The sequence below is a fragment of the Indicator indicator genome, chromosome 19, assembly GCF_027791375.1.
Source record: "Indicator indicator isolate 239-I01 chromosome 19, UM_Iind_1.1, whole genome shotgun sequence".
Taxonomy (NCBI): Eukaryota; Metazoa; Chordata; class Aves; order Piciformes; family Indicatoridae; genus Indicator; species Indicator indicator.
Genome location: NC_072028.1, coordinates 9,880,378 through 9,902,664, shown reverse-complemented (window position 1 = coordinate 9,902,664; position 22,287 = coordinate 9,880,378). Strand labels below are relative to the sequence as shown.

At 52.6% G+C, this 22,287-nt stretch overlaps 1 protein-coding gene across 1 annotated transcript in view; it reads left to right on the top strand.

Annotated features, from left to right (window-relative positions):
• ANKRD11 (ankyrin repeat domain containing 11) overlaps positions 1-22,287 on the top strand; it is a 166,130-nt gene that overhangs the window by 118,778 nt on the left and 25,065 nt on the right. The window contains exons 3-4 of the mRNA XM_054389886.1: positions 6,292-6,436; positions 15,947-16,085. Of these exons, the coding sequence (XP_054245861.1) occupies positions 6,350-6,436; positions 15,947-16,085 (226 nt within the window). The 5' untranslated portion in view covers positions 6,292-6,349. The remainder of the gene's footprint in view (positions 1-6,291; positions 6,437-15,946; positions 16,086-22,287) is intronic.

Here is a 22,287-nt window from a genome sequence, read left to right as displayed (position 1 = left end):
CGTGCAGCCCATTAGTGAGGTACACCATGGCCTGAGTGGGGACTCAGGAGATGCCAGCCTGTTGCACAGCTCTGAGGTGGTCTTCCTTGGGGTGACAGGATCTCAGTGAAGATTTGAACAGGGTAATGCAGAAGGGCTTGGTTCAACACATTGAAAGAGTTCAAGTTCTGTTTTTCTCCCCATGCTTTCCAGTGCTGGGGTGAGGAAATCGGATCTGGAGTGTGATCTGTGTGAGATGCTACTCTAAGGGAGTTTTCAGAGATCTGAAGACACTTGTTTTTCAGGGACAGGGTCCTCAAAAGGAGCCTGAGCTTCTAAAATATCCATGTTTCCATGGGGCTTGTCCATACTCCAGCCTTTCCAGACCAAACAAATGTGTTGGATTTGTGCAAGTAACACCTGCGCCTCTAATTGGGAGTTTTTGGTACTGGGCAAGAGCCTGCAGCAGGCTTTCTTCTCCTACTTGATGTTTAAAGAAGTTTGTTTTTTTTTTTCTCCGAGCTGGCAGGCTATGGGCTGGCTGCAATGTGCAGGTCTTGGGCATGAGCTGATTTGTTGTGGCTTCAGATGGAGATGGCAGGAACCTGGCTGGTCTGCTTCATAGGGATGGGAGGGTTAAATTACACCATCTCCCTTGGGTTTGGTAATGAGGAATGTCTTCTCCTGTCAGGGATGGCTCTGGTTTTGGCTGGCTGTGTACATCTGTGCCTGTCCCAGTTTGCCTATTGCCTTCACTGGCAGTCAGTCCTGGTGCAACTGGTCCTGTGCTGCCTCCCAGGCTGCCCAACTGGGCTGAGCATGGAGTGGGCAGCTGGCAGCACTCTCCTATTCCTCCTCCTCCTCTTCCTCCTCCTCCTGCAGCTCTCAGGGACCTTCCCTTCCCATCCCTTTTGGGACCATTGCCTTTTGAGGTCCTCCCCAGAAACCTTTGATCTCAGTGTGTGGCTTTGGTCTGGCATGCCCTGGGTGAAATAAAACCCATTTTCAGCTGATTCCTCACCCCAGCAAGGGTTGAGGAGAGGATGGCAATGGGTGGGCATGTCTGGGGCTGGCCCAACTGAGCTCTGTCATTCCCAGCCCACCTCCTAGGCACGACTTCAGCCCTGCTCCTGGTCATAATCCCCAAAGTCCTGTTTCTTCACCCTCCAGGAGGTTGCTCTGCGTGTTCTGGAAGTCAGTTGACGCCCCATCTACCAGCCCATGCTGTGGGGGAAGGCAGGAACCAGGAAAGCCCCCAGCCCAGGGCTGCCCTCTACCCACCACCCATGGTGTCCTGTCCAGGTTGGGTGTCCTGTCCACTTTTCCAGCTTTCTCCCTGCAGGCAAAGTCATGGGTGTGATACCTCAGGGACCACCATGGCTGGGGCTGTGCGCTGCAGCTGGCCGTCCCAGACCATCCAGAACTGCCGTGCCCAGGCTGGCCACATCCCAGGGCAGATTCCCCCTCTCTGGAGCTGCTTTCCCAGGGCAGAGGTGTGGGACCAGGACCTTGCCAGCTACAGAGGGGTGCTGCCAGCCTGGCCGAGGGGCTGGCATGTCCTGGGAGGGCAGCAATCACAATGGGGGCTGGCTGGTGGCCAGGGGTAAGCAGCTCCTTTGTTTTTCTGCAGAAGTGTGAGGGGTTGTGTTCTGCTGTCTCCCACTTCTTAGTGTGCAGCAGGCATGAAGTCATCCAGTTCAAGGATCCTGTACTGGGCACTGGACAGGCTGTGCCTTGAGTACTGGGTTCAGTTTTGTGCTGTTCATTCCAAGGACATGTAGGTACTGCAGTGGCTGAAGAGAAGGGCCACAAGGCTGGTGAAGGGTCTGGAGAACAGGTCTGGTGAAGAACAGCTGAGTGACGTAGGGTTGTTGAGGCTGAGGGGAGACCTTCTGGCTCTCTACAACTCCCTGAAAGGAGACTGTAGTGAGGTGGGGTTCTGTCCCTTCTCCCTTATATCAGGTGATACAATGAAGGGAAATGACATCCAGCTACAGCAGGGGAGGTTTAGGTTGGACATGGGGAACAATTTCTTTTCTGAAAGAGTAGTCAGGCATTGGGACAGGCCATCCAGGGAGGTGGTGGAGTCACCACCTGTGGAAGTATTCAAAAAATGTGTAGAGGTGGCAGCTGGGGATGTGATTTAGTGGCCATGGTGGTGTTGGGTTCATGGTCGGACTGGATGATCGTAGAGGTCTTTTCCAGCTGTAATGATTTTATGATTCTAAGGAGCTTAGTTACCTTCCAAAATAGGAAGGGTGAGATTGTCCCCTGGTAGAGAGGTGAGGTGGAGAGGGGGGTGTTGTGGAGAAGGAAGTGACTTGTCCAGCTCCCAGGTCAGGAGGGATCAAAGCCAAGTTGTCATTCCACAGCCCTAGGTGTGCAACGCTGAACTGCTGGGCAGCCTCTCCTGCGAGCTGGCAGGGAGGTACTTCCTCCGACCTGGGAATTTGTACCCTCTGCCTCTTACTAAATGTGCTGAAAAATGAAAGGGGGCCTGGGAGTGTTGTTGGTGATTGTTGTGCAAATGTAAAGCTCCTGCAAGCTGCTGAACAGGCCAGGGCCGTGTTTACATGGAGAGGCAGCCAGCTTTCCAAGGGGAATGAGTCAGCGAGATGAACAGAAGGGGCGCGGAATTAATCTGGCATCCGTCTGGCCTCTTCTCAGCTAAACAGGTTTTCCAAGCTCCACGTGAATAGGTACCAGCCCCGGCCCCAAACAGCCACAAAGACTTGGGGAGGGGGCAGGATTCTGTCCAGAATAAATTGACAGAAGAGGTGGCTCAGGGGAGACCTTGCTGGCTACAGCTCCCTGAAAGGAGGCTGTAGGGAGGTGGGAGTTGCTCTCTTCTCCCTACTATGAGGTGATACAATGAGAGGCTGTGGCCTCAAGCTGCACTAGGGGAGGTTTAGGTTGGATATTAGGAAAAAATTCTTTCCTGAAAGAGTGGCCAGGCATTGGAACAGGCTTCCCAGGGAGGTGGTGGAGTCACCATCCCTGGAGGTGTTTAAAGATGGTGTAGATAAGGCATCTGGGGACATGATTTGGTGGGCATGGTGGTGGTGGGTTGATGGTTGGACTTGGTGGTCTCAGAGGCCTTTTCCAACCCAAAGGATTCTGTGATTCTGTCACAGCTTGTGGGCTGTGAAATGGAGTTAGCAAGGTACTGGAGATGGGGTGGAGTTAATTATTGGGGGACGGGGGGGAACAGAGCCTGCCCTGCCCTGCTGCCAGTCCTGCTGGTCCCCACGCTCGTGACTGGCAGAAGTGAAACTGCTTGGGTTTAATATTCTCTGCAAAGCACAATTCCCCTTGCCTGGCATGTCAGCTGAATTTCCACCTCTTGGATTTGCAGTGAATATTGAAGGGAATCTGTTCAGGTGGCCAGTTATGTTCTCTCCTAGTGCTCCTGCCCACTCCTGCCTCCTCCCAAGCACTGCTTGTTTCATAGAACCATGGAATGTTTTGTGTTGGAAAAGCCCTTTAAAGGTCATCTAGTCCAAACCCCTGCAGTCAGCAGGGACATCTGCAACTAGAGCAGGTTGCTCAGAGCCCCAGACAATCTGACCTGCAATGGTTCCAGGGATGGGGCATCTCCCATCTCTCTGGGCCAGTGTCTCACCACCTTCAATGTAAAAAATACCTCCCTTCTAGCCAGTCTAAATCCCCCTCTTTTACTTTAACCATCATCCCTTGTCCTGTCACAACAGACCCTCTAGAAAGTCTGTCCCCATCTATCTGATCAGCCCCTGTGAGTACTGAAAGGCCAGAAAAAGGTCTCCCTGGAGCCTTCTCTTCTCCTTTATCTGCACCCTAATGAGCACCAGTAGGTGAAATCAAGGGGAAATAATTCTTCAGCTTCACAAACTGGTTACTGACAATGGCAGAGCTTCTTGAGGCTGGAAGTGGCAGGAGCTGCTTCTGAAGGAAGCAGTTGCAGCACCTGGGATGCTGTTGATGTGCATCATGGAGGGGGACACCTCAGGCTCCAGAGCAAAGCCTTTAGTGGAACATCACCAGTGCCAGGAGAGCTCTGCTGCTGTGAAATGGGATGTCTTGGCAGCTGGGGAACCCTGGCTGGGGTGTGGGGACACTGAGGACAGGGCTGCTCCATCTTGGCTTCAGTTTTTGTGAGCTCCAGCCTGTCTCAGTTGTGCCATGCATGCCCAGGGCTGGCTGAGCTGCCTTTCTAAGGTGCTGTTTTCAGTCAGAACCTTGTGGTGCTTGAACTTTGGCACTTGTGTTGGGCTGCAGACCCTTCAAATGATGAAGAACAGAAATTTGGAGTCGTGGGTTTCTGCAGTCAGTCCCGTGCTCTGAGAGAAGATTTTCTTTTCTCATCTTCTCTTTATGGACTTGCTGGGTTGCTTTACTGGATTTTCCATGTTTCTCCCTCCCGGGTTTGCTTCCCAGCTGCAGTGATGAGGAGGACTGGTCAGCCTGCTCCTGACTTTGCCAGTTTAGGTCCTTTCCTGCTCCCACATCCAAAAGGAAAGGATTGGGGGCTTCTGACTGGTGGTCCCAAAACTCAGCACTGCATAGAGCAGGGAGTCACTGTGTTCCTAACCATGGGTAACCATCTAAGCATCTGACTTGGTGATCTTAAAGGTCTTTTCCAACCAAAATGATTCTATGATCTTCTGGGCAAAAGAGCTGGGGTGGAGGATTAGCTAACTTGGAGAAATTGCCATCTCCTGCTGGAAATGCCAGCCCTGGGAATGTCTCAGTGCTGTCTGTGGTCACTGCTTTGGTCTGGGAATTTCTGCTGCCGCAGGGTTGGGCTGGGGCCTGTGAATCCCTTTTTTTTTAAACAAAAAATACCACAAACCAACCCAAAGGGCCCTAAAGCCTCTGAAGCTTAAATGAACCATTTCAATTCTGAAGGGATTTCCAGAGAACTTCTAAAGCAGAGGCTGATGAAAGCACCATGCTGGTGCTCCTCCAGCCTTTAACCCCCTGTCCTGCCCTAACCACAGGCACTGGGCTCTGCTGGTGCTGGCCGGGACATGGGTCAAGGTCCTCTCTGCTCCATCCCCAAGCAGGCAGGAGGTTTTGGCTCCCCTCCTCTGTTTTCTCTCTCCCTCCCCGCCCACAGAATTCCCATCTTGTGATGGAGCACTGCATGACTTTGTTCCTGGACAATTTCCTGCAATTGTAGCTCTGCAGAATCCTGGCTGCTGCTCTGAGAAGGTGGTGGGTGCAGCAGGGAGCCCTATCAGGTGGCAGTGAGCTGGGGAAAGTTTCCAAATGGGACCTGTTCCTGCCCTTCCAGCATCAGTACAAGGAGCCCTTTGCTGTAGGGATTGATGTGGGTCATTTCTTGGAGACAGGGAGTTGCATGGGTGGTTTTTAGCCTCTGATCTTGCGAGAGGGAGGTTTTTTGTTCATCTACAAAAGGACTCGCCTGCCCTGGCTTCAACCAGTGCTTGTGCTCACAGTTGCAGCTGGTGCTTTGCTGTATTTCAGATGTCAGTTGTCTTTTCAGCCCTGTAACCAGGCAACCCATGGCAGCAGCAGGGAGTGCTTTGTTATTCCCCAAATTGTCTTACCTAGGCCAAGGCAGTGCCAATGCAGGGGGTGAGGGACCCATGGCCAACCCCTCCAGGAGCACTGGGCCCCCTCGGTGGTTTCTGGTCTTGTCTCATGATGGCAACATGTTCCAAAAGTGTCTTTTGTAGGTAGGGTTTGTGATTTAGTGATGTGTGTCTCCTTCTCTGGAGTGATTCCAGACCCATCGGGACAGTGTGATTCTGAGCAACCTGCTGTGGGTGACCCTGCTTTAGCAAGGGGGTTGGACTAGGTAATCTCCAGAGGGTCTTTCCCAACACCCATCATGCTGGGATTCTGGGGTTCTGTGCATCTGGGAATTCAGCCTGCCAGACGGGGGGAGGAGGCCTGTCCTTGCCCCAGAGGTGTTTGAGGGTCCATCTTCATGTCCTCGCACCCTGGAGAGGGCAGGAGCTCCAAGAAGCTTTGTGCAGGCTCACAGTGATGCTGTAGATGTAGAATGGGAGGGATGTTGCTCTCTGTTTGGGCTTGATCCATTTTAGGCCTTTTCCTTGCACGTGAAACAAGTCGTGTTCTAGCTGCAGGTCCCAGCTTGTCTCCCCTATGGAAGGTGGCCAAAGCCAGCGAAGGTTTTGCCCTCTCTGGTCTGGGGTGCGTGGCATTTGGAGGTTCTCTGCCATATTGGTGTTACCAGGGAAGACTTTGGTGAGGGGTTATCCTTATGGGAAGTGTCCTGCCCTTCTCCCCCCACAGTCAAAAGGCCCATTTGAGATGTCTGACTGCTCTTTTCCTCTCTCTAAACAGACGGTTGATGATGAGGCGATGGCAGCATAAATGAAGATCAAGTAAGGAAGGCAGAACGATGCCCAAGGGTGGGTGTTCTAAAACACCACAGCCAGAAGATTTCTCTCTCAGCAACGACATGGTGGAGAAACAAACGGGGAAAAAGGTAGAGTCTTTGCTTCACTTGGCTTCCTTCAGAGCTGCTGCCCCTTGCTCTGGTGTCTTCAGGCTGTGTCAGTGTTTCATGGGGCAGGAGGCTGCTGCAGGCTGCGTCTCTGGAGTCAGATCTCTCTGCTGGTTCTCTGCGTGGTGGTGGGCTCCCATTTAGTCCTTGGTGCTGTGATACTTCCCAGGAAGTGCTCTGGCTGTGGAGACCCAGCTTGGCCAAGCTGGAATGCTCTGGAAGATTCTCTTCTCTACTGTGTATTTTGAAGGCTCTTTGTAGTGAGCTGTGGAAGGACCAAGGCATGCAGTGATCTCCCAAGCTTGTGCTGTGCAAGGGAGGAGTTTCTCTTCCTCCTCCTCCTCTGGCTGCAAATGCTGTGTCTGTGTCAGGCTCAGCTGGTTTTGCTTCACCCAGAAGTCTGGGCTCAGAGGGTGAGGCCTCTGTGTGAGCTGCTCTGCTGAAATTACTGCTTCTGGGACATCATTTGAGGTGTTCAGGTTTTGAGGTTACTGAGATGAAATCAGAGTTTGAGGACAAATGAGTTCATACTTCTCTTTTTGATCACCCTCAGCTCTGCCTCCTCCAGTCAGCATTTCTTCATCCTTCTGGTTGTTGCTGGTCTCCAGTAAAGAGGGATGCAGATGTTACCTTTAAAGAAAAATCAAATCCTTCATCTGCTGTTTTCTGCTAAGGAAACAGATCTCAGCTTTTCTCCTTCCATCTTGCCCCAGTTTCAGCCAGACCCAAGAGCTGAAGCTGGGCTTTGTGAGCACCACTGATTCCATATCGCTTGCTCTGTCCCCTCCCCTGTGATCCCCCCCCCACTGATGATCATGACTCCTCTTAGGATTGACCTCATATGATTGGCAAAATGAGGAAAATCCCAGGCAGACATTTGGTTACTGAGTGCTGGGGGCATCTGCCTGCTTCCCTTGCCTGTGTCACCCTGTGTGCATGGCCCCAGATCAGGAGCTGTGCCCAGAAACGGAGCACTGCACTTTGCTGGGACATGTTGTAGGACAAAAACTGAGAGCAGGGCTGATGGAGGTGAAAGAGTTGCCCTGTTGCAAGGCCAGCGAGCTGGTGAAGGGTGTAGAGCACAAGTCTCGTGAGGAGTGGCTGAGGGAACTGGGGGTACTCAGCCTGGAGAAGAGGAGGCTGAGCGGAGACCTTCTGGCTCTCTACAACTCCCTGAAAGGAGGTTAGAGCCAGGAGGGAGTTAGTCTCTTCTCCAGCGGATGGCAAGAGGAAATGGCCTTAAATTGCCCCAGGGAAAGTTTAGGTTGGACATGAGGAACAATTTCTTCCCCAAAAGGATTGTCAGGGCCTGGACTGGACTGCCCAGGGCAGTGGTGTCCTCATCCCTGGAGGGGTTTCAAAGCTGTGGCGATGTGGTGCTGTGGGACATGGTTTGGTGGTGACCTGGCAGTTAAGGGTTGGACTCAGTCTGGAAGGTCTTTTCCAACCTCAGTGATTCCATGATTCTAAGTCACCAGTGTTCACCCTGGCAGAGGAGGCAGAGCCCAGCAGTGCAGGGTACATGACCACAGGGTTTTGTCTGCACTCCATGAGGAGCTCAGCTTTGGTGAGGTGCTTCAGGAGGAAGAAGGTCACTTATGGTGTGAATCAGGTCCCATTTCATTTCACCACTGGCAGCAGCTCAAAGGCTGTGTGTTATGTACAGAGCAGGCTTGCTGGGTGGTGTGAGGGATGCTGGGAACTGGAGTTATCTCCTGCTGGCTAAATGAGTGGGACACAAATGACCTCCTGCTTCCCATTCAGTGGTGGCCACACAGGCCTGCGGAGAGCGGTGTTGAGTAAGGACAGGGAAGAACCTTTCTGCTCACTGAGGTCTGGTCTTCTCAACAGAGAAGAAAGTTGAGGGCTCCTGTCCTCTGGGGACTGAGCTGAGATCCAGCCACGGGACTTGGTGCAGCATATGGCCCTGTTTTCCAGTTAACACTGGAGCTGAGCAGGAGCAGTGACTCAGGGTATAAGCACTCAGTCCTTAGACCTCCTCCTCCCAGATTCTGTGGTTCCTGCCCTTCAAAGCAGCTGCTGCTTTTCATTTATCTCACCTTTGTCAACACTGGGAAGGCCTGAGCCCAGCTGGCAGTTGGCACATGCTGGCTGGCAGAGGCTGGAGAAGGCAGAGAGTGGCCAGGCAGAGTCCAAGCAGTGCCGCACAGAGGGACCTGCACCCACCAGGGCTGTCTGAGATGGTGCACAGGGTGAGTGTGGCAAATAAGGAGCTGCATGGCCACCTCAGTGTTCTCCTCTCAATGTGACCTTAATAGCGGTGCTTGTTTTGACATCAAGCAGCCTTAACACAGCATCAGAGAATTGTTTTAGTTGGAAGAGACCTTTAAGATCATCAAGTCCAACTGTTAACCCAGCACTGCCAGGTCATCAGCAAACCATGTCCCCAGAGCACCACCTCTCTGCAGTTTTGAAACCTCTCCAGAGATGGGGCACTCCACCACTGCCCTGGGCAGCCTGGGCCAGGCCTTGACAACCCTCAACGGGAAGAATTTGTTCCTCATGTCCAACCTAAACCTCCCCTGGCATGACTTCAGGCCATTTCCCCTCATCCTGTCACTTGTTTCTTGGGAGAAGAGACTGACCCCCACTTGACTCCAACCTCCTTTCAGGGAGTGGGAGTTTTAGAGAGCAGTAAGGTCACCCCTCAGCCTCCTTTTCTCCAGGCTAACAACCCCAGTTCCCTCAGCTGCTTCTCACAAGACTCATTCTCCAGTCCCTTCACCACCTTTGTTGCTCTTCTCTGGACCCACTCCAGCACCTCAATGTCCTCCTTGGATTTAAGGTCCTGAAACTGAACCCAGGATTCAAAGTGTGGCCTCACCAGTGCTTGCTCAGTACAGGGGGATGATCCCTGCCCTGGTCCTGCTGGCCTCATGCTGTTAGCCTTTTTGGCCACCTGGGCACAGCTGTCAACCAACACCCCCAGGTCTTTTTCCACCAGACAGTTTCCAGCCACTCTGCCCCCATCCTGGAACATTCATGGAGTTGTTGTGACCTGTGGGGTTGTGGTGACCCATGGGGTGACTGTGACAAAAATGAGTCACGTGTGTAGGCTCTGAAGCTCTAGCACTGGAGGTGGCAATGGTGCAGGACACTCCATAGTCCTGGTGTCGCAGCAGGCTGTGCACTGCAGGGAATGTATGAGTTCTGCACTTGAATGTGCTCCACCAGCCTCTCTGGGAGGCTGCACTTTCTGCAGTGTCCTCCTGCTTTGTGGAAGAGGATGTGAGCTGCTGCCTTCCAGTTGTAAACCCAATTATGAGAAGGAACTCCTGCTAGCTCTCCACTCCATGCCCTTCCATGGAAGCACAATGTCCCCATGGAACGTTATGAGTGAGATGTTGCTTGTGCTGGTGCAGCCACTAGAACAAAGTGGTTCAAAGACCATTCCTCTGTTGCCCTCTGTGGCAAACAGCATTAGATGCTTCATCTGCTTTGCTGCTGTGACTGAGGATCTGTTTCTCCCACGGCGGCTGGTTGGGTCCTGCCAACCTTATATGGCTGCACGCAGCCTGCCCGGGGTGGGAGCTCGGCAGCGCCGGGGGCTCTGCTGGAGTTCAGGCTGAAGGGGTTTGTAAAAATACACATGCCATATATGAGTAATTCTCCTCTCTGGTGTAGATCCAGAGATGCCCAGAGCAGCAGCAGATTACTCATGGCTTAGGCTGAGCAGAGCACTGCAGCAAGGCTCAGAGCAGTGGGGGAAACCATTTCCTGATGTGCTTGGGCCTGCTCGCTGCGTGGTCACCGCCTGTGCTCCAAGGGGGTGGCTCTTCGGGGGCAGTGCTCCCACTTGCTCAGTCCAAATCCTGGTTTTGCTGCAGTGGTTGAACTGGATGCTGAGCAGAATGGTGCCTGAGCCTGGAGCTTGATTGTAGGAGCTGGCAGAAAGTATACAAATGCTTCTTCTCCCTCTTCCCACAGGTTCAGGGAAGGTGGCACAGTGCTGCTTTCGATTCTTTGTGAAGCCTGTTGGACTGTCAGAGCTTTCCTGTGCTGTGTGAAGGAGTGGCTCAACAAGGCCAAATGCTGGGTCCTGCACTTGGGTCACAACAACTCCATGAATGCTCCAGGCTGGGGACAGAGTGTCTGGAAACTGCAGAATAGTGGAAAAGGAACTAGGGGTGCTGGTTGGCAGTGGTTGAAGATGACCCAGTGTCTGCCCAAGAGCATCCTGGCTTGGATCAGCAATAGTGTGATCAGCATGACCAGGGCAGGGATCCTCCCCTTGTATTGGGCACTGGTGAGGCCACACCTTGGGTACTGGGAGCACATTGAGGTGCTGAAGCAGGTCCAGAGAAGAGTAACAAAGCTGGTGAAGGGTTTAAAGCACAAGTCTCATGATGAGTGGCTGAGGGAACTGGGGTTGTTTAGCCTGGAGAAAATGAGGCTGAGGGAAGACCTTCTGGCTCTCTACAACTCCCTGAAAGGAGGTTGGAGCCAGTTGGGGTTCAGTCTCTTCTCCCAAGGAACAAGCCGTAGGACAAGAGGAAATGGCCTCAAGTCATACCAGGAGAGTTTAGGTTGGACATGAGGAACACTTTCTTCCTGTTGAGGGTTTTCAAGGTCTGGATCAGGCTGCCCAGGGCATTGGTGGAGTCCCCATCCCTGGAGGGGCTTCAAAGCTGTGGAGATGTGGTGCTGAGCAACATATGGTGCTTAGGTGTGACCTGGCAGTGCTGGGTGATGGTTGGACTGAATGATCCTAAAGGTCTCTTTCAACCAAACCAATTCTGTAAGTGCTGGGCTGTGCATCCATCACAGATCAACCTGCCAGGGTGTGGGGTGTGCAAAACCTCTGGGTGATGTAGATACTGAAGAGCTGCTGTTTCAGTGGAGGTAAGCAGCCCATGGTCATCTCAGGGCTATCACTGATAGCCCTCAGTGCCTGAGGCACATGGGAATGGAGCTTCCCTTCCAGTTCATTGCAGGGTTGATCACAAGAAGAATTCAGCTTTTGGAAGCTTTTTGTGTACGTGGTGTGCTCTGGTTTTGGAAAGCCTGGAATGGAGCCATGTTTAGGGGATGCTGGGTTGGTTTCCACTGTCTGCAGTGTGCTCTCTGGATAGAACTGGATATAAACCTTTGTAACACGTGGTGAGAACCCTGCTCCTGCCCCTTCTCTCCTCCCAGCATAGCCCCATTCAGGAAATGACTTGCTGCTATTAGTGCAGGGAAAGCCCCACTCCTGCAGCGTTTGCTTTTTGCAGTGGGGGTTGTTCTGCCTGCAGCAAAAGTTTGATGTGCTCAGGGGCCTGGGTGGTGTAGGACCCTTGGTCCTTCTGGGCTTCTCCTCCCAGGCTCCCAATGGTGGGTTTATTTGTTATTGCTTACTTTTTGCAATCACAGACTGGTTTGGTTTGCAAGGGACCTTTCAAGGTCATCTTGTCCAATCCCTCTGCAGGGACATTTGCAACTAGGGCAGGTTGCTCAGAACCCCAAACAACAAACAACCTGACCTGCAGTGGTTCTAGAGATGGGGCATCTCCCAGCTCTCTGAGGAACCTGGGCCAGTGCCTCACCAGTTTCAGTGGAAAAAAAAAAATCTTCTTTCTATCCAGGCTAAATCAATCTCTCTACTAGTTTCAAACCATCACCCCTTGTCCTGTCACAACAGGCTCTGCTAAAACGTTTGTCCCCGGCTTTCTTCTCAGCCCCTTGGAGTAGTGGAAGGCCACAGGAAGGTCACCCTGGAGCCTTCTCTTCTCCAGACTGTACAACCCCAACTCTCTTAGCCTGTTCTCACACAGAGGGGTTCCAGCCCTTGGCTGCCATTGCAACCTGAAATACTTTGAGCTCATGTTGGAGAACAAAGAGCTTCGGGGATTTCCACCACTGGTAACGCAAGTCTCTGCATAAGCAGCTGGGCTGTGAGTCAGGTTTGGTCGGTGTTGAAGTGAAGGCACAGCTCCAGCACAGCTCTGGGAGGGCAGAGGCACTGGTTCAGAGTTTGTGTGTGGGCTCTGCAGCTCGGATGGACAGAGGAGGAGGAGGCTGCAGACACATGGTTCAGCCTGTAGAGCAAGCTGGAGACTGGATCAGCTGCAATTTCTGCAAGCTGGGATTTCTGTGCATGGCTCTGCCCTGCAGGGTTTTGCATGGAGCAGTACCACGTTTTGCTTTTGCTCTGAGAAGCCACGTTTGGACAGTGAGCTGGCCTAGCTGGAGCTCTGCCTGAGGGTGCAAAGTGGCTTTTGTTTGTGTGTGTCCGAAATGACCTGAGCAGATGGATTTGGGGTCTCCCCTGCCCATTGGAGATCTATGTTGTAAGAAGCAAGCTGAGCACTTCCATGTGCTGCACGCGTGGCTTGCATCAACCTCACATCTCACATCAGGCAGCTTCTAAGGGGCCAGGTTGTGAGGGGTTTGGGCTCCAGACCATCATGGCTGACAGCAGCCTGTGATGCATCTCTTAACTGCAGCAGGAGTAACTCACGGTGGGTCCATTACTCATAGAGTAAATCTTACTAAGGACATAACGTGACAGTCAGGGATTTTCCTGAAGTCACCCTCTGCCATCTGCTCTTTGCCAAAGCTCTTGCCTGCAGAGGGGAGCTGGTTGCAGTAGCTGAGCTTCTCAGCAGTACCCCCATCTCCAAACACCGCCTACCCTCAGCAAGAGCTGTCCCAGCTTTGCAGAGCCCCCAGCCTGGCTTACACATGGCCGTTCTTACAAGTTTCTCTGCAACATCAATTAACTGAGAGATTTTTTTTTTTCCTTTTGTGAAACCTGATTCAGATGAGTCTGAGCTCACTGAGAAGATCTAAAAATGAGAACAGCTTTTGCTCAAGAAAAGGGCAGCGTTCTTCACTACCTGATGATCTTAGAGGTCTTTTCCAACCTTAGTGATTCTATGAGTGTGTATAAAACTAGAAGTAAAGGTTAAAGTAAGAAGTGAAAGCACCCGTTACTCTCAGGAGTAAGCTGGCCACACTGCCTTCATTTCTGCACGGTGTTTTCCCTACCAGCAGCTGCAGGCATCCTCAACAGGTCGCTGCTTTCCGCGGGGCGGGGGGTGGGGAGCAGAGTTTGGATCTTCCTTGCTGCAATTAGTATAAAAGGTTCTTGTTGTGCTGCTGTACAAATTAATCCTCAAAGCAGCGCCGGCCCCGCCGCCACGTCCCCGCTTCCTCGCTCTTTAGTTGTGCTGAATGTGCTGGGTGAGCGGCTGGGAGCCCCGGGCGGGGGCAGTCCCAGCCGTGCCTGAGCCTGCCTGCCGCCGGCCTTCACACAGCCGCTGCCCTTTCCACCACACGGGGCCCACTGCCTTGCCTGGGAAGGGGTTTTTAAGCTAATTCCTCTGCTCTGCCTCTCCCCAAGCACAGAGCTTTTAACAACGTTGCAGTAACTTCCTGCAGTCGGTCGTATTTTTACCTGTCCCTTGCTTTTGCTCGCTCCTGGGCTTGCAGAGGTCCTGTACGGTGTTAAAACTGGGGTATTGTGTCCAGTTTTGGGCTCCCCAGTTCAAGAGAGACTGGGAACTACTGGAGAGAGTCCCACAGAGGGCCAGGGAGGTGCTGAGGGGACTAGAACATCTCTGTGAGGAGGAAAGGCTGAGAGAGCTGGGGCTGTTTAGCCTGCAGAAGAGCAGCCTGAGAGGGGATCTGCTCAATGCTCAGCAAGAGCTAAAGGGTGGGGGGCAAGAGAATGGGTCCAGACTGTTTTGCAGTGGTGTCCAGGATGAGTGGCAATGGGTGCAAACTGGAACCCAGGAGGTTCCATGTGAACAGAAGGAGAAACTTCTTTGTGTGGGGGTGCTGGAACTCTTGGAGTAGGCTGCCCAGAGAGGCTATGGAGTCTCCCTCTCTGGAGAGATTCCAAATCCACCTGCTGTGGGTGACCCTGCTTTAGCAGGGGTGTTGGACTAGAAGATCTCTTGAGGTCCCTTCCAACCCCCACCATGCTGAGATTCTAAGATTCTGTGAAATGCACTCTCAGAGGAGGAAGAGGTGCCAGGTTCACCAGTGTTTGATGCTCCATCAGGATGGTGGAGCATTTCAGGTCCAGTGTATGCAGGTGTGCTCATAGGCAGCAGAGGAGGAGATACGCACATGGTCATCTCTGGTTTTATGCTCCTGTCCCAGGCACTGACTTTCAAGGGTGAAAGTTACTGGGCTGAATGTTGTCTTGAGGAGTAGTTGAAGTTTTTGAGAGTAATGCTGGGGCCACATTCTGCAGTTGGAGAAGATACTGCTTTACCCTACATGGACAGGACCTCTTGGATGCTCAGCACTGGGTTTAAGGGTGGGGAGTGAGTTGGAACTTGTGTTAAACTGTGGAGAGGAAAGGATGGACCAAGGTTCCTGCTTGCAATGAGATGATTAATTGGTCCCTGGCCTTACACCTCTGAGCTGGTCAGAGCAGCAACTGGCAGTAGGAATGGCATCAGTGGTTATTACAAACTGGTTTTGTTCATGTCAGAATAAAATAAGACAAAAGCATTGAAATCTAGAGCTGCAGTGTTGGGTTTGGCTGCTGTGACTGTCCCATCACTCTGCTGACTTCTGTGCCCAGGAAGGGCTCTTGGCAGCTGCTCCTGAGCAGCACTGCCCTTCTTCAGGCTCTGAACGTGCCTTGGCTCCCTCCAAGCATGAGAGCCACTGTGGGATGGGCTAGCTGGCTTAACCAAAAAAGGACTTCCCCAACCCATTTTGTGTGTCCTCACTGGAGCATGGGTGAGAGGGGCTGGGTGCTAGGCAGCAGGGCTCTCACACTGCCCATCTGCAGGGGACATGAGACTCAACCCACTGGTTCAGGCAGAGAGTTTCTCTTTGACCTGCAGGTGAAGTCTGGTTCATAAAAGCACAGAACAGTGGAGGTTGGAAGGGACCTCTGGACATCATCCAGGCCAGCCCCCTTGCTAAAGCAGGGTCACTCACAACAGCTTGCCCAAATTCACAATGTTCAGGTGGGTTTGGAATCTTTCCAGAGGAGGAGATTCCACTACCTCTCTGGGCAGCTTGCTCCAGGACTCTTGCACCCTCACAGCAAGGAATTTTCTCCTCATTTTCGGATGGAATCTCCTGGGTTCCAGTTTGTGCCTTCTCTACTTTATCATGTCTCTGGCCACCACTGAAAAGAGCCCAGCCCCATCCTTAGAAACCCTTCCCAGATGATAAGGATCAGAAATCCTTGGGTTCCCCTACCCTAACCTGCCTTGCCCCCATGCACACAGCCAGGCGCATTCCCAGCTTCACTCAAGGTGTTGGCTCTGGTTTGCACATCAGCTGACTGCCAGTTTGGCACCAAGCAGCAGTTTTGGTTGGCTTCATTCTTCTTTGCTGGTATTTTATCATCTTTTACCTTGGTGGAGCCTTCGTTCTGCAAGACACTAATCCATGGTGCCGGGGAAACCTGTGGTAGAAAGGAGAGGACAAGTGCTGCATGAGGCTAGTGCAGCACTGTTGGAGGTGAAGTGTGCACAGGCTGGGGAAAGCTCTTGTTAATGTGGTCTCCTCTCTTTCTAGGATAAAGATAAAGTTTCTCTAACCAAGACTCCAAAGTTGGACCGGAGCGATGGCGGCAAAGAGGTGAAAGAGCGAGCGACCAAGAGGAAGTTGCCTTTCACTGTTGGAACAAATGGAGATCAAAAAGACTCGGATACAGGTACAGAGATGCCACATTCCACCTTCAGAACATGAGTGGTGGGGAGCACACGGTGCCCAGTATCCAGACAGTCCCTGCTGGGGTGCTGCATCCAATTTCCTGTAGCTTTTAACTGAAGGAAGAAGCCTGAGGACAAGAGGATAACCGCCGCGGTGTGCACCTACACGTCTGCAGCCGAGTGGATTAAAGCTCTTAAGTTCTTAGTGATATTTAACAAGACCAAGAAGTGGCCCTGTGAGGAGACACCCCTTCTTTGGCTGGTGGTCTGATCATCTCCACTTCTAACTAGTCCAGCTGATGAACTGATACCTCTCTAGCCATGTTTTGTTGGTTTGGGTCTTTAAACTTCTGGTTCTTTGCTGTCTTTGAACAATTCTTCTCAGTCACTGTGTGCACAGGCACTGTCAAACAAAGGTACAACTGTCTGGAGGTCATTCTGGAGGGCTGGAGGTCTGACTCTTTGGTGATGTGGGCATCTGGACCTGTTTCAGTGTTTAGATTGGATCTTTAGGGCTGATGCAGCTGGTCCTTGGGACTAGAAGGACATTAAGGTGACCTCTTTGCCTCTATTCTTGGGTCTGCCAAGGTTGCTTTGGTGATTGCAGTGTGACTGAGCAGCACATCCTCAGTCCACACCTGGTTTCTGGGAAGTGTTGGTGTTGCTGAGGGTGTTTCAGTGCTGTGTCATGGCTGGGCAGATCACAGCTTGTGGCAGAAGAGTGGTTGGCACATGTGACTCTCTCCCACCATGGCCCCATGTAGCTACAGAGACACTGAAGAGGCTGTTTGATTTGTAAAGAATGGGGAAGAGCTGTCACAAAGCTTTGACAGAGAGAGAATGAGGGTGTTTGGTTGGAAGGAGCTTAGCTGTGCCTTTGTGGGCAGAGATTTCTGTAGATCCTTCCTAGGAGACCTGACCTTAGAAATAGTTCTGGTCAGGTAAGGATCAAGAATTGTGCAAAGAGATAAAATGGACTAAAAGTTGGGAATGTGCTTTGAAATGGTAAAAAGGCTGGATTGGAGCGAGTGGTTGGGGTGCTTGGGTGCAGGACATGGTACATTAGCCTCAATGAGCTGTTGGCCAGTCTCCTTTGGCTCAGAACTTGTGAGGGCACATACTTAAAGGTCACCAGTGCCTGGTCATGCAGCCACCACAGCAGGGGAAGGCTGTTCCAGAGAGGAGGACTCAGGTCCTGGGGCTGGCCCAGCATTTCTGTGGGTTTCTGCATGCTGAGGGGTGATGTAGCAGCTGCTGAAGTCCCTGCCCAGGGAGGAAGTTTGAAAACATGAACTGATCTCCTGACAAAACAGCTTGTAGCAATGGCACTTCACAGGGTGAAGGGGGGGGATGTGCATGGTATGCAGCGGGGTGAGGGCATCAAGGGATTAATTAATTTGGCTTTGCAGTTGTGGTCCCCAGATGTTGAGGAGCAGATGAGATGACAGCCCAACACAGGGGATCTTCACTTGCTCACGGTTCCTGGTGCTGTGGTGTCTCACTCCCAGTAAATTAAGGGGTGTCTTGGAGGAAGGGTAGCCAGGGCTAGGAAAAACTGGGAGGTTCTGGAGTCACCATGCCTGGAGGTGTTCAAAAACCACGTTGACATGGCACTTTGGGATATGATTTAATGGCCATGGTGATTGGACTTGATCTCAGAGGACTTTTCCAATCTTGTTTCTTGTTTCATGATTTCGTTTCTATGAATTGAAACAGAAGCAGCAGGATGGGGAGAGCTGAGTGCTGGGGAGAGGCTGTACAGAGAGCTGTGTGCAGGGGAGCAGTAGCACAGCCCATGAGACATCCCTGCCTGTCACCTTCACCTTTCTCCTCTGCTTTCAGCAGCTGTGTGACTCTTATCTCCTAACAGCTCTTCCTCTTCAGAGCTCATCCTTCCTGGGGAAGTTGTGCAGGCAGCAGGGCTGAGCTGAGGGGCCACAGCAGCCCAGCTGCTCGTGTGCACACAGGACAGCTGGAGGCCTTGAGGTGGTCAGTGCACTCAAAGATGCATTTAGAGACAAACTGGGCTCCTCAAAGGCTGGGAAGGTGTAGGCGAGTCTCTAGCAACCTGTTTGGTGGAGATTGAGGAGAGGAAGTGACTCAGCTGCTGGGGAGGAGATAGCAGCAGGAGCTGCAGATAAATGCACAGAAAGAGTCAAGCTGATACTTAGCAGGGGTCTGTTTCTCTTCTCTGAGATCTTTTACTCCAGGAGTCAGGTGTTTGAGATGGGAGAAGCTGACTTGGATCAGCGATATTGTTGCAGTGAGAGGATGTGGTCAGAATCTTCTCAGTGGTGCCCAGTAACAGGAAAAGGGGCATGAGGCATAAACTGGAACCCAAGAGGTTCCACCTGAACAGGAGGAGAAATTTCTTTGCTGTGAGGGTGCCAAAGCCTGGAGCAGGCTGCCCAGAGAGGTTGTCCAACCCTCCTGCTAAAACAGTGTCTCCTGCAGCTGGATCACAATGTTCAGATGGGTCTGAAGTCTCTCCAGAGGAGACTCCACAACTTCTCTGGGCAGCCTGCTTCAAGGCTCTAGCACCCTCACAGCAAAGAAGTGTCTGCTGTTCAGGTGGAACACCCTGGGTTCCAGTTTGTGCCCAGTGCTCCTTGTCCTGTTGCTGGGCACCACTGAGAAAAGTTTGGACCCGTCCTCTTGCCTCCCTCCCTTTAGATATTGATGAGCATTGAGAAGATCCTTGTAAACATTGATGAGATCTACTTGGCTCAGGGTTGTTGAGAGGTAGAGATCTGCCCCAGTCCTTGGCTCATGCTGCAGTGGAACATCTGCCCTGCCCTCCCTTCCCCTCTTGCTCTTGCAGCCCACTCCTTGTGCTGCTGCAGTGCTGATGCGGTCAGAAAGCCACTGAGCAATTACATCCTTGGTCTGGTTCATTTGCAGCCTTATCCTGAGCAAGCCCTCCCAGCATCACTCCAGGTTCATTCCCTATGGAGACACAGGCCTAGCACGGGCTGCAGGAGCTACCTCTGGCCAATGCTGCTTTAAAGGCTTTGGTTTGGGTGCAGTAGTTTCAGTGCTAAATCTCCTGTAATTACCTCCTTCAAAATGGTTTCTGGAGCAACAATTCTGGTTCTGGGGTTTCTGAGGTACCTCAGCAATCACAGGACCAGTGAGTCTGGCCAGGAACTGTCTTTAGGAAGGGAAAAAAAAAAACCTGCATGAGTCTGTGAGGCTCCAGACTGTGTGTCACAGATCCAGCACTGCCGGAGCAGCATCTCCCTGCCTGAGACTTTTCCTCTACCCTTCTCCTTCCACTCGTGCAGCGCCTCCCCACATCCACAGATGCTGACGAGATCCTGCCTGCTGCCTGGCAGCCATCAGACAGGCTCAGCCAGGTTTTTTCCCCAGCAATTTCAGCAGCTCCTGAAGCTTCCTGCAGCTCCTCATTTGGGTGCTGTGCTGGAAGGAGAAAAAGAAGCAACCACCAGGAATATTCGGAATTTGTGGGATTAAGAAGCACAGAGAAGGAACATCCTGCAGAGACGGCAGGGAGAAGGGCACAGTCCTGCTGGGGAGGTGTTGGCAGAGGTGGGCACGGGTGGCTGGCACGGAGCTGGGCGCAGCAGCAGCCTGGTGGTGCTGGTGGCTGCGGCGCTGAGTCATGAGGCTGACTCAACAGCAGCAGACCCGGCACGGAGCCCAGCGGCTCCGCTGCTGCTCCACGGCCTGCCTGCCGCAGCAGGAATGCCGCGGGAAGGTCAGCTCTGGAACACACCGGTGTTCGCTGTGTCCCCTGCTGCTGAGGGCACTTCTGCTCAGCTGGGTGCCACCTTGTCGCTTGCAGTTCATGGTAGCAGAGATCTCTCCCAGGCTGTGTGGTTCTACGAGTCCCTTGGCTTGAGTTTTCCAGGATTTAATTGTCACCAGGGAGAGCTGGGAGCTAACACAGGTGTCAGAGCACTGTGCCCTAGTGAAGCCACATCTGGAGTCCTGGGTCTAGTTCTGGGCTCCCCCTTTCAAGAGAGACAGGGAACTACTGGAGAGAGTCCAGTGGAGGCTGCAAACATGCTGAGGGGCCTGGAGCACCTCTGTGAGGAGGAAAGGCTGAGAGAACTGGGGCTGTGTAGCCCGCAGATGAGCAGCCTGAGAGGGGAATCTGCTCAATGCTCAGCAAGAGGATGGGGGCAGACTGTTGTCTGTGGTGCCCAGTGACAGGACAAGGGGCAGCAGGCACAAACTGGAACCCAGGAGGTTTTATCTGAACAGGAACAAAAACTTCTTTGCTTATGAGGGTGCCAGAGCCCTGCAGCAGGCTGCCCAGAGATGTTTTGGAGTGTCCTGATGAGGAGAGATTCTAAACCCACCTGGACATTGTGATCCTGGGCAATCTGCTGTGGGTGACCCTGCTTTAACAGGGGGCTTGTACTAGATGATTTCCAGAGGTCCCTTCCGACTCCCTCCATGATGGGATTCTGGGATTATCTGAGTTAGTTTTGGCTTCTGGGAGCTCTCCCTGGGATCTGGAAAGACCTGAGCAAGGTTGGGTCAAGGCTGTGGATCTGCAGTGGTGCTGGGTGCCCTCTTACCTTGCTGGGTGCAGAAAGTCTGTCTGCTCAGAGGACTCACTTAGGAGAAGTGAGAAGCACACTGGAGTTTTTTACCTTTGCAGAGTTGCTGCTGGGTTTTTGTGCGTCCAGCCCTCAACTTTTGCTGCTGCTCCTTGGGCTTGTGTGAAATCTTGTAGATCTAACACAGGTGACAAACCAGATGCTTCACTTCTGTGAAGTTCGCCAAACACCAGAGAAATCCTGATTTTGAAGGGTTTTGTCATGGAAACTTCTGTGTCTCTGGCAGCTTTGACCCTACAGCCTCTCCAAGGAGGGGAGCAGGGGGAGATGGAGGAGGTTGAGTGTAGCTGAAGATATCACAGAAGGAGCTCTTCAGTGGGTTGGATTCTATTTGAATCTAGTGCTGGTCTAGCAGCAGCTTGCAGCTCCTTGTGTCCAGCCCTCCTGTGTGCCCAGCATCTTGCCCTCTCTTGCCACCCCTCCCAGTTGCCTGTCACACTCTGATGACATTTGGAGAGGGTGTTAGTGATCCCCAGTTGTGGGCTGGCACTGCTGTGAGGCTGGGACAATGTCCCTCCATCCAGCTCCCCTCTAATTTGGGATGTCCAGCATCCCCCTGAGCTCCCTTTCCAAGCAGGCAGCAAGTCTCTGAGGTTTGTGTTGCAGTCACCTCGATTTATTTAGACCCCACCACCGAGCAGCCACTGCTAAAGGTGCTTCTAGCCCTCTGCAGAGACCTGAGTGCTGACCCCAGGGCTCCACCTTAGCACAGGAGGGGTTTGCTTTTGGAGAAAGAGGGGAGAGACACAACCCCAGCAAGTCTTCTGAAGAATTCTGTTCACAACCAACTTCCCCTGACTCCTGAGGGCTGTCTGGAAGCCCAGGGGCCTGTAGCCAGCTGGGGAATCATAGGATCATGGAACAGTTTGGTGGGAAGGGACCTTTAAAGCCCATCTAACCCCTCTACAATCAGCAGGGACATCTGCAACTAGAGCAGGTTGCTCAGAGTCCCAGACAACCTGACCTGCAGTGGTTCCAGGGATGGGGCATCTCCCACCTCTCTGGGCAACGGGGCCAGGGTCTCAGTGTAGAAAATTTCTTCCTTCAATTTAAATTTCCCTCTTTTAGTTCAAACCCATTACCCCTTGTCCTGTCACAGCAGGCCCTGCTAGAAAGTCTGTTCCCAGCTGATCAGCCTCTTTGAGTACTGAAAGGCCACAAGGTCTCCTGGAGCCTTCTCTTCTCCAGGCTGAACAAGCCCAACTCTCTCAGCCTGGCCTCACAGCAGAAGAATTCCAGCCCTTGCATCATTGCTGCGGCCTCCTCTGGCCCTGCTCCAACAGCTCCTGTGCTGAGGACCCCAGAGCTGAACCCAGCACTGCAGGTGGGGTCTCAGCAAAGCAGACCAGAGGGGCAGAATCCCCTCCCTCCACCTGCTGCTCATGCTGCTGGCAATCAGCCCAGCACACAGCTGGGTCTGGGCTGGGAGTGCACAGTGCTGGCTCATGTGGGCTTTTCCGTGGGTCCAGCTTTATGCAGGGAGGTGCTGCTGGGATGGATATGGTCAGCAGGAGCTCACTTTGGAGCTTAAAACTTCTGCTGCTCCACAGCTTCCTTCATGCTAATCCAGTGAGTATGTTCTGTGACACTAATTACTCGGTTGGAAAAAGCTGGA